Below are 12,967 nucleotides of genomic sequence, written 5' to 3'. Positions count from 1 at the left end.
AACTTGACAGGATTTCACTGTGATTATTTCTTTGTTGCAGGTTTAGGATATATGTTTGCTGACTGTTTGTTTGTTGTTGTTGTTTGTTTTTTTAGTGAATTATTCAAACTGATATTCTAATTTAATATGCTTATGCTCTCTGAATTGGCACAATTTATTTTCTACCTGGTGTGACAGCGGGAAGTGTCTTGTTAGTCTTGTGCAGAAAAGATGCTTCATTTGATTTGGGGTTTTCACTATAACCATTTGCTGAAGAATAACTTTTCAGCAAATGCTATTAGCCACATTCAGTGGTCTTTGGAAAGCATTCTTTGTGTGTACAATTTAGGGCAAATATAACAGTGTATAAATATGCACTTTAAAATAAAAATACCATATATATTTAAAGACAATTATTCTGTAAGTAAATATACAAACATTTCAGAACATACTTTCTTTTCAGCTGCAAATGTTTTTCTCCAATGCAATCAGGGATAGATCAGCAAGCATTTACTCTGCTTTCTTATTTTAAACTTCGGTATGTATGCGAAACGTTGTTGAATATTTATTATAGTTGCTAATTCTATGCAATTTTTAAAGGAAAATGCCCATTTTCTGAATCAGACATTCAGTTTTGCTGTATTCTCTTCTGTCTATAATATCATTTATCTTTGATATCATCAATAATTATGTAATCATGTAATTGAGCAATTTCAGAGAGCCATAACATGGTATCATAATTTTAGTGAAACATTTTCTGCTGGGAGGAGGAAATTAATTAAATAAGACTGAAAAGGTCATTTAAAAACTAATTTTAGAGAAGCCTTTTCTGCAAAAACAGTTCATGCTTGTTGAGACAGAGGTGTCCTTAGATTTTTAAAGCTGGTACTGGATTTTATTTATTTATTTTCAAGAACTTATATGTTATTTCTGTTCAGTAAATAAGCTTTTAAAAATATGTAGATAAAACCCAGTGTTTCTGCTTTTCAGAGATTTTAAAATCACAGCTGGTTAATATTTCTGCTTTTCCTCACTTCTTCCCTGCCTACATTAAAGTACCTTTTCTGTCACGCAGCCTGTGCAGTTTTCCCATAGGGGCATATAATGGAGTTCATCAAAGTGGAAAAAAAGAAGTGAGTTATGCAGCCGTTTGTTTACTCGTGTAAGACAATAGTGGTGTTGATAGTTATCCAGAAATACTTTCATTTCTTTCGGCTGCTGAAAAGCTGGGAGTTAAAATGTCTTTTCAGATGAGACTCAAAGTAAAAAAGAATTAAATTGCGTCATGTCTTTTTAAGGCTGTTTGTTGCCTTGTACGAACCGTGAGCAGAGCAGGTATTCTTTTGCTCTGATTTGATTAAATATTTCAGTAAGTAATGAGAAGTCCTGTTTTCATGGTATAGAAAGTCAAAGGATATTTATTGTTTTGTTATGACTAAAGTATCAATTTATATTCTAAAATAGTGTTTATCTAGTTTTACAGGCACAAGCAATTTAACATCCCCAAAAAAGTGTTGCCCTACATCCCTTCATATTTTGCAATTAGATTTTTCCCATTACTTCCCCATGTGATTTCAAGATTCTGATTGTCCTATTTGAGAACACCTTTTCATGTGTAAGGCTGTGTACGTGTATGTGTATCTACTGGAATGATGACTGCAGTTCGAGTGTAGGATTCCCTGCCTGCTCATTTTTCATTTCCTGCTTTGTGGGCCTTAAGTTTCAGGAGCACAGAGCTAACTAACAGCAGAGAACCTTTTGCATGAATGCTGTAACAGTAACTTGAGATTGCTCTGTTAGGGCTGCCTCTGATGGGTTCATTGGGGGGAGAGGATTCCTAACAGTGCGATCATCTGGTAGGAGCACTTTGCAGTGTTTTTATTACTAGGTTGTCTTATCTAGAGTTCAGAAAAGCTCACTAGGAGCCCAGTGGAATAGGGAAGAACTCTGCATTCTCCAAAAGAGCTGGTCTTTGAAGCCAGAGAAAAATCTGTGCAGTAGATATGCTCCATAATGAGCTATGCTATCACAGCTTTGGAGATCTGCAGTGTGTTGCGGCTTCCTTCTAGCCAGCGTGGCTGGGTTTGCTTCCCTTGAACAGTGTGAACCAATGTGCTTGATGGTTTGGGCATCCATCAAGCCCCAGAAGTGTTTCTGCACACTCAGATAGATACAGTCCAGTCTTCCAGTGGAAAAGATAAAAAAGGGAGCTTTTCGCTTTTTATTGCCTGAGAGCACCACATTATTATACTTTCAACATTGTTTCATAGAAGGCTGACTCTCTGTTTTGCATAGTTTGTCCAGGTGATACATTGAACTGCTGGTAGTTACGCTGAAATGATTGAAGGGTTATATACTTCATAAGAATTTAGAATACAGACACGACAATTCTGTATGCAAAAAAACTGATGATGAAACTAAAACGTGCCACCTTTGTCACGTGGGAAAGAAAAGCGTTTTCTGTCTTAGAATCTGAAATCAAGACTTATGTCATTCTAAAGTTCAAACTTCTGTTAGCTTCCTTTCTGGTAGATTTTCCTATATATGAAAGTGGTATGTCTGACAACAGAAAATATTATTGCTTTGAAGTTTTTCTGCATAAGTTATTTCTACATGTGTGTGGTATTGAAATCTTCATTAAAACTTCCATAGCTGACATAAGCAAAATGTGATACGTGTTTTACCTATCCTTGGTATTAATTTCATTTCATATACTGCGTGTCTCACTGTCTTTTCCCATCTCTGTGTAATGCTGTGTAGTAAAATCAAGACTGAAAATTGAAAAGTATTTGGAATTAACTTTCTATATCCATAGCCATGCATCCTGGGTTGATTTTCTGAGGACACGTTTCCCACAGTTCCATCTGTCTAGCTAGTGTGTAAAACAAAGATTCTAAGCATCAAGCATTCACCCCAAGCACTAGATTTCTCATGGTGCTATTTTTAGTGCCTGGACTCAGTGTCTACCTTCTTAACACTGAGTATTCTACAGTGTAGCCATTCTTAACAAGTAGTAAAGAATCTGTCTCAGAGACAATGCTTCTTTTGTAAAATTCAAAGTGAGCAGAGTTCAGTGGTGTGAAAAAGCTTGTGTCAGCCTTTACTAGTAACTTATTTGTCCTCAGAGTTTAATTTACTATCTCCCTGGCTGAGCAACTGCATGGGAGGTAATCAGAAGTTAGATATCATGGCTTTAGGATGTGTGTTTTATTTCCTTAATTGATTTATATCCCACCTGTGCAGAATGTGACTCAGGATACTGAAAGGTTTTTGCAAGGTAAGCATTAAGGAATTCATACTTGAAATTTTTTTGCCATATCATGTTTGTGCTATATTTATTTTTATATGATTTTCACAGTTCATTTTGACTATATATTTAATACTTTGCTTTTTCCTACATTCTTCATCTGAGAGATCATTTCTTTCATTTTCAGTGAATGTTTTTTAGTAGTACTTTTATCTAGTTTGTAATGTAAAAAAAGGACTATTTTAAATACTCTTTCCAGATATCTGGAATTAGCATTTTCCACAGAACTATTTCAACAGAAAATAATCAGAAAGTAAGTAAAGAATTTTCGCTTATTCTCAGCTAACTGCATTCAGAGAATGAGAAGAACGCCTCCACTAGATGAACTGCAGCCACCTCCATATCAGGATGATAGTGGTTCTCCTCATCTGTCGTGTACACCTTCTGAAGTTGGAGACAGTAAATGTGAATTTTCCCAGTGTAGCAACAGTCCAAGATGTTCGTATAAGTGTCCAAGTGAGGGAAGCACAGGACATGAAATAGAAAGCTTCCATAACAAAGGATATGAAGAGGATGTACCAAGCGATAGTACAGCTGTCCTTAGTCCAGAGGTAAGTGAAAATGGTCTGAAGTGTCATATAGTACAACCTTTTTGGAGCGTTCCTAAAAAATAGTGTACAGAAATTTGAACACTTGTGTTACAGCTTATCCTTAAAAAAAAAAATGTTTGTGAGAAAATATAATAATAGAATTTCAGATTATTAATTTTTGTTATTGTTATTGTCATAACAATAACAAACAAGTTCCTAAAGAGTGCAGATTATTTTTGGAACCAGACAGAAACTGTCATTTTAAGGATTGAAATAAAAATTCTTTCTCTTCCGCTTTCTTTTTCTAACCTGAATTAAACCTAAATTTTTCTGAATTAAAGCAAAAACCAGAGAAACAAAAACAAAAAAGGATGAGCACTTTCCATGCTGAAGCAATTGATTATGTAAAATATCTTAAATGGTGAGGGGAAAAAAATTACAAAGGTTTTTTTTAAAAATTGTTGGTGATACAGTGGAGATTTAGACCACTTAATTTCCCCCTTTTCCATTCTAAGTTATAGTGATATTTATTAATCATTATTACAAAGAAATAATCTATCATCGACATGTCCTTGATGAGTTTTGAACAACCAGATACTGTCCTGGTGTGTAATGGGTAAATGCGTTTTACTGATGTAGGAAAAGGCTTTGTTTTGGTACAAATCTCCCTTTTGATTTATTTCTCAAGTTTTGAAGTGCATGTCAGGGAGCAATACTGATGTGTCAACAGCTTTTTCTGTCTTAGGAAACCTTTTGGTAAGCTGATGTTGCATTCTGAGGTGCTGGTATAATGTATGTAAGGCCCATCTTCTAAATGGAAGCAAGGTCCTCCAGCAGATAGCTGCCTACACGTGTCTGGTGGTCAGCTAGGGCCACAGTCTGTGAATTTCATTGCTGAAAAAGACATAGTGTGTATATATGGTCCTCAAACCATAGTAAATTACAGCAAATCTCCTTTTCTTCCCATTATGTGTCATGCCAATCAATAGTGTAAGTGTATGTAATAGAATAGCATCAACAATTTTTAGACACTCAGCAACTCCTATAGTGAGGTTTTCAGAGGAGTGAGTTATGAGAATAGCTAAGTAGCATTCAGCTTAAAATAAGAATGTAACATTTTTAGATCAAAAAGGCCATAAAAGATCTGGAGGTGGGTGGCCCTGCCTGTGGCAGGGGAGTTGAAACTTGATGATCTTTGGGGTCCCTTCCAACCCAAGCCATTCTGTGATTATATGTAGTAACTATTTATAAAACCAAGCATAACTCAGAATACAAAAATACACAGTAGATATGTTTATTTTACATATTTGGGATAACTTCTTATATACGTAGGATGTTGATCTCTTGTACCTATTGTTTCAGTATTGTCATCAGACTGGCTGTCTTAAAAACATAGCGGATCTGTCTTATTCCAAATTTAAAGTGTCAAGAAACAGTTTTAAAAATTAATTTTACAGTGTAGTTTTAGGACTGATGCCGTTTATGGGAAGTTCAGAAACTGTTCAGAACAGACACATCATATGCAGTGTTAGTAAAATTTCATTAATAATGTCATGATAATTTTTGGCACATCTATGGAACATTTCTGTAGCTGCATGTGCAAATAAGTATTATAATTCCTATATTCTTTGCTGGCATTACACCATGCACTCAGTCACCAGCCAGGTCTTAATGTACCACAAAATGTTAACATAAAATGTGTGTATATTTGCACGAAAGTAAGTCTCGTAACATATGGGTATGCATAGCATGTGGGGCAGAGAGGAAGAGATCATAAGTACTACCTAATTTAATCCAAGCTCTGTCTGATTGGCTCCTGGCTTTTGGCAGTATTGGCCAGGTAAAGTCTTTTGATTTTATTTTTTTCTTGGATGCTAGTCAGCATCTCTTCAGGCTTTTAGTGTTTAATTACCTTGTTTATGAAATAAACAAAAAGATCACAGTCACTTCATATTGCTTAGAGAAAGCCAAAGATTTCCATGCTAGATTTAATAATAGAATACAACAAATAAATAAATAAAAGCTTTTTTTCCTTCTTCAGGATATGTCAGCTCGAGGATCATCTTCACAGCTTCCTAAACCTTTTGATCCTGAGCCAGTAGCTAAATATGGCACACTGGATGTGACTTTTGACTATGACTCACAGGAACAGAAGCTTTTGGTGACAGTGACAGCTGTCACAGACATTCCCACATACAGCAGGACAGGTGGAAGCTCGTGGCAAGTACACCTAGTTCTTCTCCCCATAAAGAAACAGAGAGCGAAAACCAGCATCCAGCGGGGACCGTGCCCTGTCTTCACAGAGACATTCAAATTTAATCACGTTGAGTCTGAGATGATTGGGAATTATGCAGTTCGCTTCAGACTCTACAGTGTACGTCGCATGAAAAAGGAGAGGATTGTGGGAGAAAAGATTTTTCACTTAACAAAATTGAATCTTCAAGGGAAGATGTCAGTGCCAGTGATATTGGAACCTTCTTACAGTCTGTCTGTGAGTATTAAATGAAGCAGAATAAGAATGTGGTGATATACATTGTCCTGAATTTTGTAAGAATGGTATGTATATTTATAGCCGTCACATTCACTGGATTTTTTTCAACAGTCATCATATTGGCAGAAAGATAATTTCCTTAAAGCTTCTGTAAGTACATTTACTTTCCACCTGCAAAAGCTGCCTGCATTTTTCTTTTTAATTACTTAGAATTTTCCAGTCCATAAATAGGCATGCGTACGTATGTATAAACGCATGTTACGTATATATACATGCAGAAGTATAATCTTTACCCTGTCATCCACCGACCTCCAAAAAAAAAAAACAAAAAAAAACCCTAAAAAGTAGCCAATGCCCTCCATCTGTTGCAGTTAATTCTTGGTTTCAATATGTAAAATTGTATTTTCATGGAAGAAATACAGAAAAGAACAATTCTGAGAGTGTAAAACCGTTTTTAAAAACTTCGGATTAGAACCTTGTAAATAATTGATTTCTGGCTCAATCTGAAGTGAAAAATAGTGTGAAAAGTAGACCAAACTGGAAAGGATTTTTACTGGGGGGAAAAAGCCTACCTATCTGATGAACAATTTTCCCCCTCAAAAAGATTTAACTATACTAATCTTAATAAAGCAAAGTAACTGTAATTAAGGGCAAACTTAGACACCGTCAAAAAACAGGAGTTTGGGCTGTATGTACTGTGTCCAAGCATTTAGTGTGAGGGTGGCTGCCAATGGTACAATAGATTCCAGATAAATCTCCCTACTTCCCAAAGGAACTTCAGATTGCATCTCCTATTTTTCAGGAAATAAGATTTTAAGATTCATTTTAACCATTTTTCCATCTCTATGGGCAGTATCTCTCTTTTTTCTTCCTTGCAAATTTTTAAATATGCTTTTGTCTAGAATGGGGTGTTTGTGATGTTCAGGGCTTCATAGACTAAGAGTACATGAATGTTGGTTGCCTAAGAGATTTCTGTGTTTTAAATAATAGACTTTTGGGAAAAATAGATGATTTAGCAAGGGCATCTTTATTTACATGGTTGCCTGTTTGTTATTTTTTTAACTAAAAGAGAAGGAGAAAGGAAGGAAAGCAAAAGATATTTTTCCAGTTAGGAAAAAATGGAGTTAATTCTGCATTTTCCAAAAAAAGTTGAAGACATTGAAATGACATTTCTGTCAAAAATGAGTTTTGCAAAAGACATTCAAAATAGAATGCTGTTTTATTTAGTGGTTAAAAGTAAGCTAATTAAAACCAAAATCTGAGATTAAAACTCGCACCTGATAGAGTATCAACTACCAATAAAACAGTGTTTTTCTGATTTGCTGAAAGGTATGAATCATTCTGTTTCAAGGATGAAGTATTTCACTTACCTAGTGTGAACTTTCCTAATTTTGAGTTTGCCAGTTTTGTAGCTAGGAAAATTAATGCCCCATGAAACACATGCACTGAATACTCTAAATTTATTTGCTATGTTTATTTTCTATGTGTTCTCAATAAGGCCAAATAATGTTTTTTTTCTTACCAAACTCAGAAAGAAAGAGGCTAATGCTTTTAACTGGTATATCCTTCAAGTGCATAGACTAGGCTTTTGGTGGGTACATCCATTTGTGCATTGGTTGTTCTTTATCACTTTCTTGAGCTTTTGTGGCAATGGGAGTATAAACAAATTCCAGGAAGCATCAAAGACAATGAGACTGGATTTTATTTTCTGTGATGGTAAGGGTTTCTATGTCTTCTCTAATCTTCCCATTTTGGGGGAATGATCACAAATAAGGAATATTGGTAGGAAGTGAAATATTCTTCCAGAATTGGTTACTGTAGTGGTGTTCAGGCAAATTTCTCTTAGGCCTGGCTGTTCCTTGAAAGAGACCTTCATATTCTTGATAGCTTGAATAAGGATCCATAGATTTTTTTTTTTAACTGTGCAAATCAGTTTTTAAAACTTTAGAAATTAGTTCCTGTATTCTCTATTATTGCTTTATAATTTCTCTATTATTATTCATGAGCTCTGTAATGCTCATTCAGTGAACAGATCTACTGTTTTATTTTGCAACAGTCTAAAAATTTGTGGGTTTTTTTGTTTGTTTGGTTGGGTTTTTTTGAATGTTTTACTGGAAGCAGGGGACCATCCTCTGTCATTGTATTCAAGCTGTTGTTATTACCAACAGTCAGGTCAGCTTGATCACAGATTTGTGAATTTTCATCAGTAAACATCTGGGTGTTTCATTTCCAACCTGAATTTCTTCATGGCCAACTTATAATTATTTGTTCTTATCCAGCATGGTCATTCAACTTAATTAGTTCTCAGGTGCTTACCTCTGGGTGCAGTTATACACTGTTTGCATTCTTTCTCAACTGTGCTTTTACTAGAATAGAGCAATGATCTTTGTGCCCTTAATTGTAAGCCAGGCAGAAGTTACTTAATAGGAGAAGGTAAGTGTTGTTTCACCTTGGAGAGATTCAGGGATGTTTGTAATTATTAAATCCATGATGAGGAACATTGTAAGTTCTGCATTAAATTTATTTTGTTCAGTTGAAGAGTGTTGTGTTGTACTAAAAAAATGTATTTGATAGCTTTTTATGAAATTAGTAATGGACACATGACAGTTACCCTGTTCTTTTTCCACTGCTTCTCATTATACGGATTTTATATTAAATATACATCTTGTCACTGAGATTTCCTAATCCATTGAAACATCTATGCTAATTACTTCTGCAGGAATGTATTTTATTTCTCTGTCTATGCCTCATAATATATTAATGTATTTTATTAGCTAATCGTCTGCCTTATGATTATATAGGAACAGCTCATATCCTATGAAGTTTAGTACTTTTTTCAGTTTTACCCTAAAACTATTCACAGGAGAATCTGAGTAAGGTGAAGCAGCGAGTTTAGTGCATTTGGAAAATAGTGGTATGTTCACATGAGCTGGGTGTGCTGCTTTCTCTGCTTATTGTTAAAATGTGGACAAGTACATGACATGGTGAATGCGTAATATTTGTGTGCTCCTTAAATAGATTTCAAAGCTCTACAAGACTTCAAATTTACAAATATATTTACAAACTTTCTTACCCAAGATTTCAGCCTGTTCGTCACCTTCTAACATTTCATTTAACATCTTGTATTAGCAGCTTTTCATAGTCATTCACTGAGTTGTTCCTATACCATAAAAAGGTGTGTTTCCATTTAATAGTTCCTCTTGAAAAACTCCTTTCTTCCTCTGTGTGGTTTCCATCACATTTATTCTACTCCTCTTCTGCTTCTATAGTTCTAACTCTTCCATCATGTTCCCCAAGACCACTTTGGTATGTGTTTGCTACAGTTCTCCCACGTAACCAGGGAATTCCTCTTCACACACTATTTTCAGCTCTCATCACACACTGACTGAAATATCTCAGGCTTTCTTCCACATTCAGTATACAGGCAAGAAGCAACAGAACCAAAATGAGCTAGACAGAGTGTATATGTTGCTGTTATCTGAAACTCCATGACCCTTTTGGATTTAATAGAAATTGGCCATTATATTAAAAGCTAACATATCAGTGTTACTGTTACTTTGCCTGAGTATAGTTTGCTTAGGAAGACCTGATGCTTTCAGAGAAATTCTGTATTTAACACAATGGTAGTCAAATTTTTGTTCATTTGTTTTGGAGTTCTGAATCCATTGCAATGCTGTTTGTTTTTCTTCAAGAAGTCCCTGTGAAATTGTTCTCAGTTGCACTTTGTTCTTCTTACTCAAAGAAATTTTCTTGAGAGTGAAGAACAGCCTCTAGTATGATGTGATAATAAAATCTTATTTGCATTTTATTGAGGAAAATCCATCTGGAAATGATCAAAAAACAAATGTAGTCCTCTTCTTCATCTCAAAGGTTTCTTTTCTGATGTAGAATGAAAACCAACAATGGTATGTTTTATATTTTTGATTTATTTTGGAAGTACAGTTTAGAAGATAAAAACATGTATATCTTTTTGCTAAGCAAATCTAGTAATCTTTTATCTTGTATTGTCAATAACAGTATGTTTGCTGTGGAGAATTAAATTTAACTTTCTTTTCAAAGGAAATTTTAATATACTGAACTCCTAAATGTGACCCTTATGTCGAGGAATGAATGGTATGAGCAATCATTTGTGCATTAAGGATTATTTTTGTGTATCTTTTCTATAAATAACCAGATTGTCTCAGAAATATTTTAATTACATTTTTGAACAATATAAATATTTCTTCATGCAACATATAGAAATACTTTCAGCGTTGAGAATGGTGGTTAATCGTTTAATATACTTGTTGTGTTAACCATAACTTGTTTGTGTTAACTTCCTTATGTGTTGTGCTTAAGGAATTTTTTCTACGTTGCTCCTTGTGTGGTGCATCTTACTATTCTTTCTAATGGATGTTTATCATTTCATAAACTGATGAAAAAGAACTTTCAGAAAGTCATATTTTTGGGGGGAATTCTTGGCCACTGTAGAGTTGAACTGACAGGTTTTGTGTAAATCCAGTATTTTTGTCCTACTAATGACTTTGCTGCTATATGCTTGTAGTATGATCTATTCAAGTTTTAATTTGGAAGGTTAAATATTAAAGTTTGTGTGTAATAGTTGTATTTTACTGAACTGTAGCTATCATTTTGATACTTTAAATCACTTAGTGAAAAGATAATTAAGACTCGTCTAAGAAATAGATGAATCTTTTCGTAGTATTTTATTTATATTTGTTCCCTTTCGATATTGAAAGGAAGCTTATAAACAAGAGGGAAACTAGCTTCTTATATGGCCTGATAGTATTAGGGCAAGGGGGGTCATTTTAAAGCCAAAAGAGGAGAGATTTAGATTAGGTATTAGAAGAAAATTTTTCACTTAGACTGCAGTGAAGCAGTGGCACAGCTGCCCTGAGAAGCTGTGGATGCTCCATCCTTGGAAGTACTCAAGGCCAGGTTGGATGGGACCTTGCACAGCCTGAGCTGGGGGAGGGGATGCTTTGACCATGGCACGGGGTTGGAATCTCTAAGGTCCCTTCCAAACCGTTCTTTGATAATGATTCTATTATTCAATTAGAATTCTACAAAAAAGGATTGGTTCCAATGTCATGATGCATAAATGCTTCCATTTAGCTTGTAAACATTATGTCCATCGAAGGAAGATTTAATTAAGCATCAAACACATTGTTATCAGGGGAATAGTTGTCAGAGTTCATTTGAATAAGTGGTGTAAAACAGGGAAGGTTAAAACTACTTCTTTTACACAATAAGATAAGTCTGCACTTTTTTGAAGGATATTATAAGGTGATTGGAAAGTGGTGCTCATATCAATGCAGCTGGAGGAGAACTTGACAATATTTGGCAAATGAAGCAGTCTCTCCAGTTTAGGGTTGGTTATGCAGCATTTCAAGGCAGTGTCCGAAGTCCCTTCCAACCCTGAGGACTCTCCAATCAGCAGCTGTTCTCTTGTCAGTGCCTTATTGCCTCAACTGTTTGTGCCCACTGTATGGTGTACCCACGGCACTGCTCCTGTCAGCTGAGTCTCCTTCTGCTTGAGTCTTCTGGATCTTGTGAGAAACCCCAAAATTAAATAGAATCTGGTCAGTTTATACAGGCCTACCATTACAGGAGTCCAGTGGTCACATTTAAAAATGAATTAGCTTTCCAAATCCATGCTGTTTGCTTTTCCTGATTGTTTTGTTAGTACATCTAACTGTTCAATGCAATTTGTGGATGTTATTAGTCTATTCATCTAAGAAGCACCTTACAGAATAACCTTGGTACGTTTCCATGACTCTGAATGCAGGATACTTGGGGAATTCTCTGAATTTCATCTATATGTCCAAGTTCTCAATTAGTCACATTGCCAGAACAAAGATTGTTTCTTGTGTCTATGTCTTAACATATGTACACTGTATAAAATAACAATTTAAAAATTTTATCTTTTGCCTTTAATCAGTGAGTTGCTAGAAAAAATTTATTTGCTTAGATAGATTCACGCAGTCTATTCACTTAGGTGGATTCACACAGTCTTTGATGTTTGCTTCAGCAAATAATCAAAACTATGTTTCAGACAGAGTATTTCTATTTTTAATGTGGTGATAATCTTCTCAGTTTCTAAAATGTCCCAGGCTGTGAATGACCATTCTATTTTAAAGTAAACTGCTTGAACAATGCTCAGTTACCTCTCATAGCCAATCTGTTGGTGACAAACATATTACTTGAGACTATAGGTTTAGTTTTGGTCACTACTTTTTTTTTTTTAATCTACATAAAGCTAGAATACTCCTAGAATAAATCGATACATGAAGCTACGAAAAGTGGGAATTCAATCAAGTGTCTGTGAAATTCTGAGACTCTCATTCTCTGTGCCATAAGCATGATTTTTGAACCCTGATTGTAGTTTTAAAGAGTAAGCAAAATAAAACTGGAAAGCATATTATAAATTTCCTTGATGTAGTTTTTTAGGAGTTATATCCTATCAAGGTTTTCACTAACATGAAATTTGGAGACTACAAGCTGCTGCTTAAATCTTCCTCAGTCAGTTATTTTAGTGGAGGTAAATTCTTTAACTTTGAAGTCCAAGAGAACTTTGTTTCCTTTTAAGATACAGGGCTTCCCAACTACTTTATTTTCTCATCCTTTGTATTTTCTTGTCTGTATTCATATATACAAAAATGT

At 34.9% G+C, this 12,967-nt stretch overlaps 1 protein-coding gene across 4 annotated transcripts in view; it reads left to right on the top strand.

Annotated features, from left to right (window-relative positions):
- Positions 1-12,967, top strand: part of SYT14 (synaptotagmin 14) — an 80,388-nt gene that overhangs the window by 50,677 nt on the left and 16,744 nt on the right. For all 4 annotated transcript variants that reach the window (XR_016464033.1, XR_016464032.1, XR_016464031.1 and 1 more), the window contains 2 exons: positions 3,569-3,837; positions 5,858-6,307. Coding sequence is in view for 1 of the 4 variants with exons in the window: in XM_090135112.1 (XP_089991238.1) it covers positions 3,569-3,837; positions 5,858-6,307 (719 nt within the window). In the remaining 3 variants the exon portion in view is untranslated. The remainder of the gene's footprint in view (positions 1-3,568; positions 3,838-5,857; positions 6,308-12,967) is intronic.

This window comes from Phasianus colchicus, chromosome 2 (genome assembly GCF_987193195.1).
Source record: "Phasianus colchicus chromosome 2, bPhaCol1.hap1.1, whole genome shotgun sequence".
In the NCBI taxonomy this organism is placed as follows: domain Eukaryota; kingdom Metazoa; phylum Chordata; class Aves; order Galliformes; family Phasianidae; genus Phasianus; species Phasianus colchicus.
The sequence above is the reverse complement of the archived record's forward strand: the minus strand, read 5'-3'. Positions and strand labels throughout refer to the sequence as shown.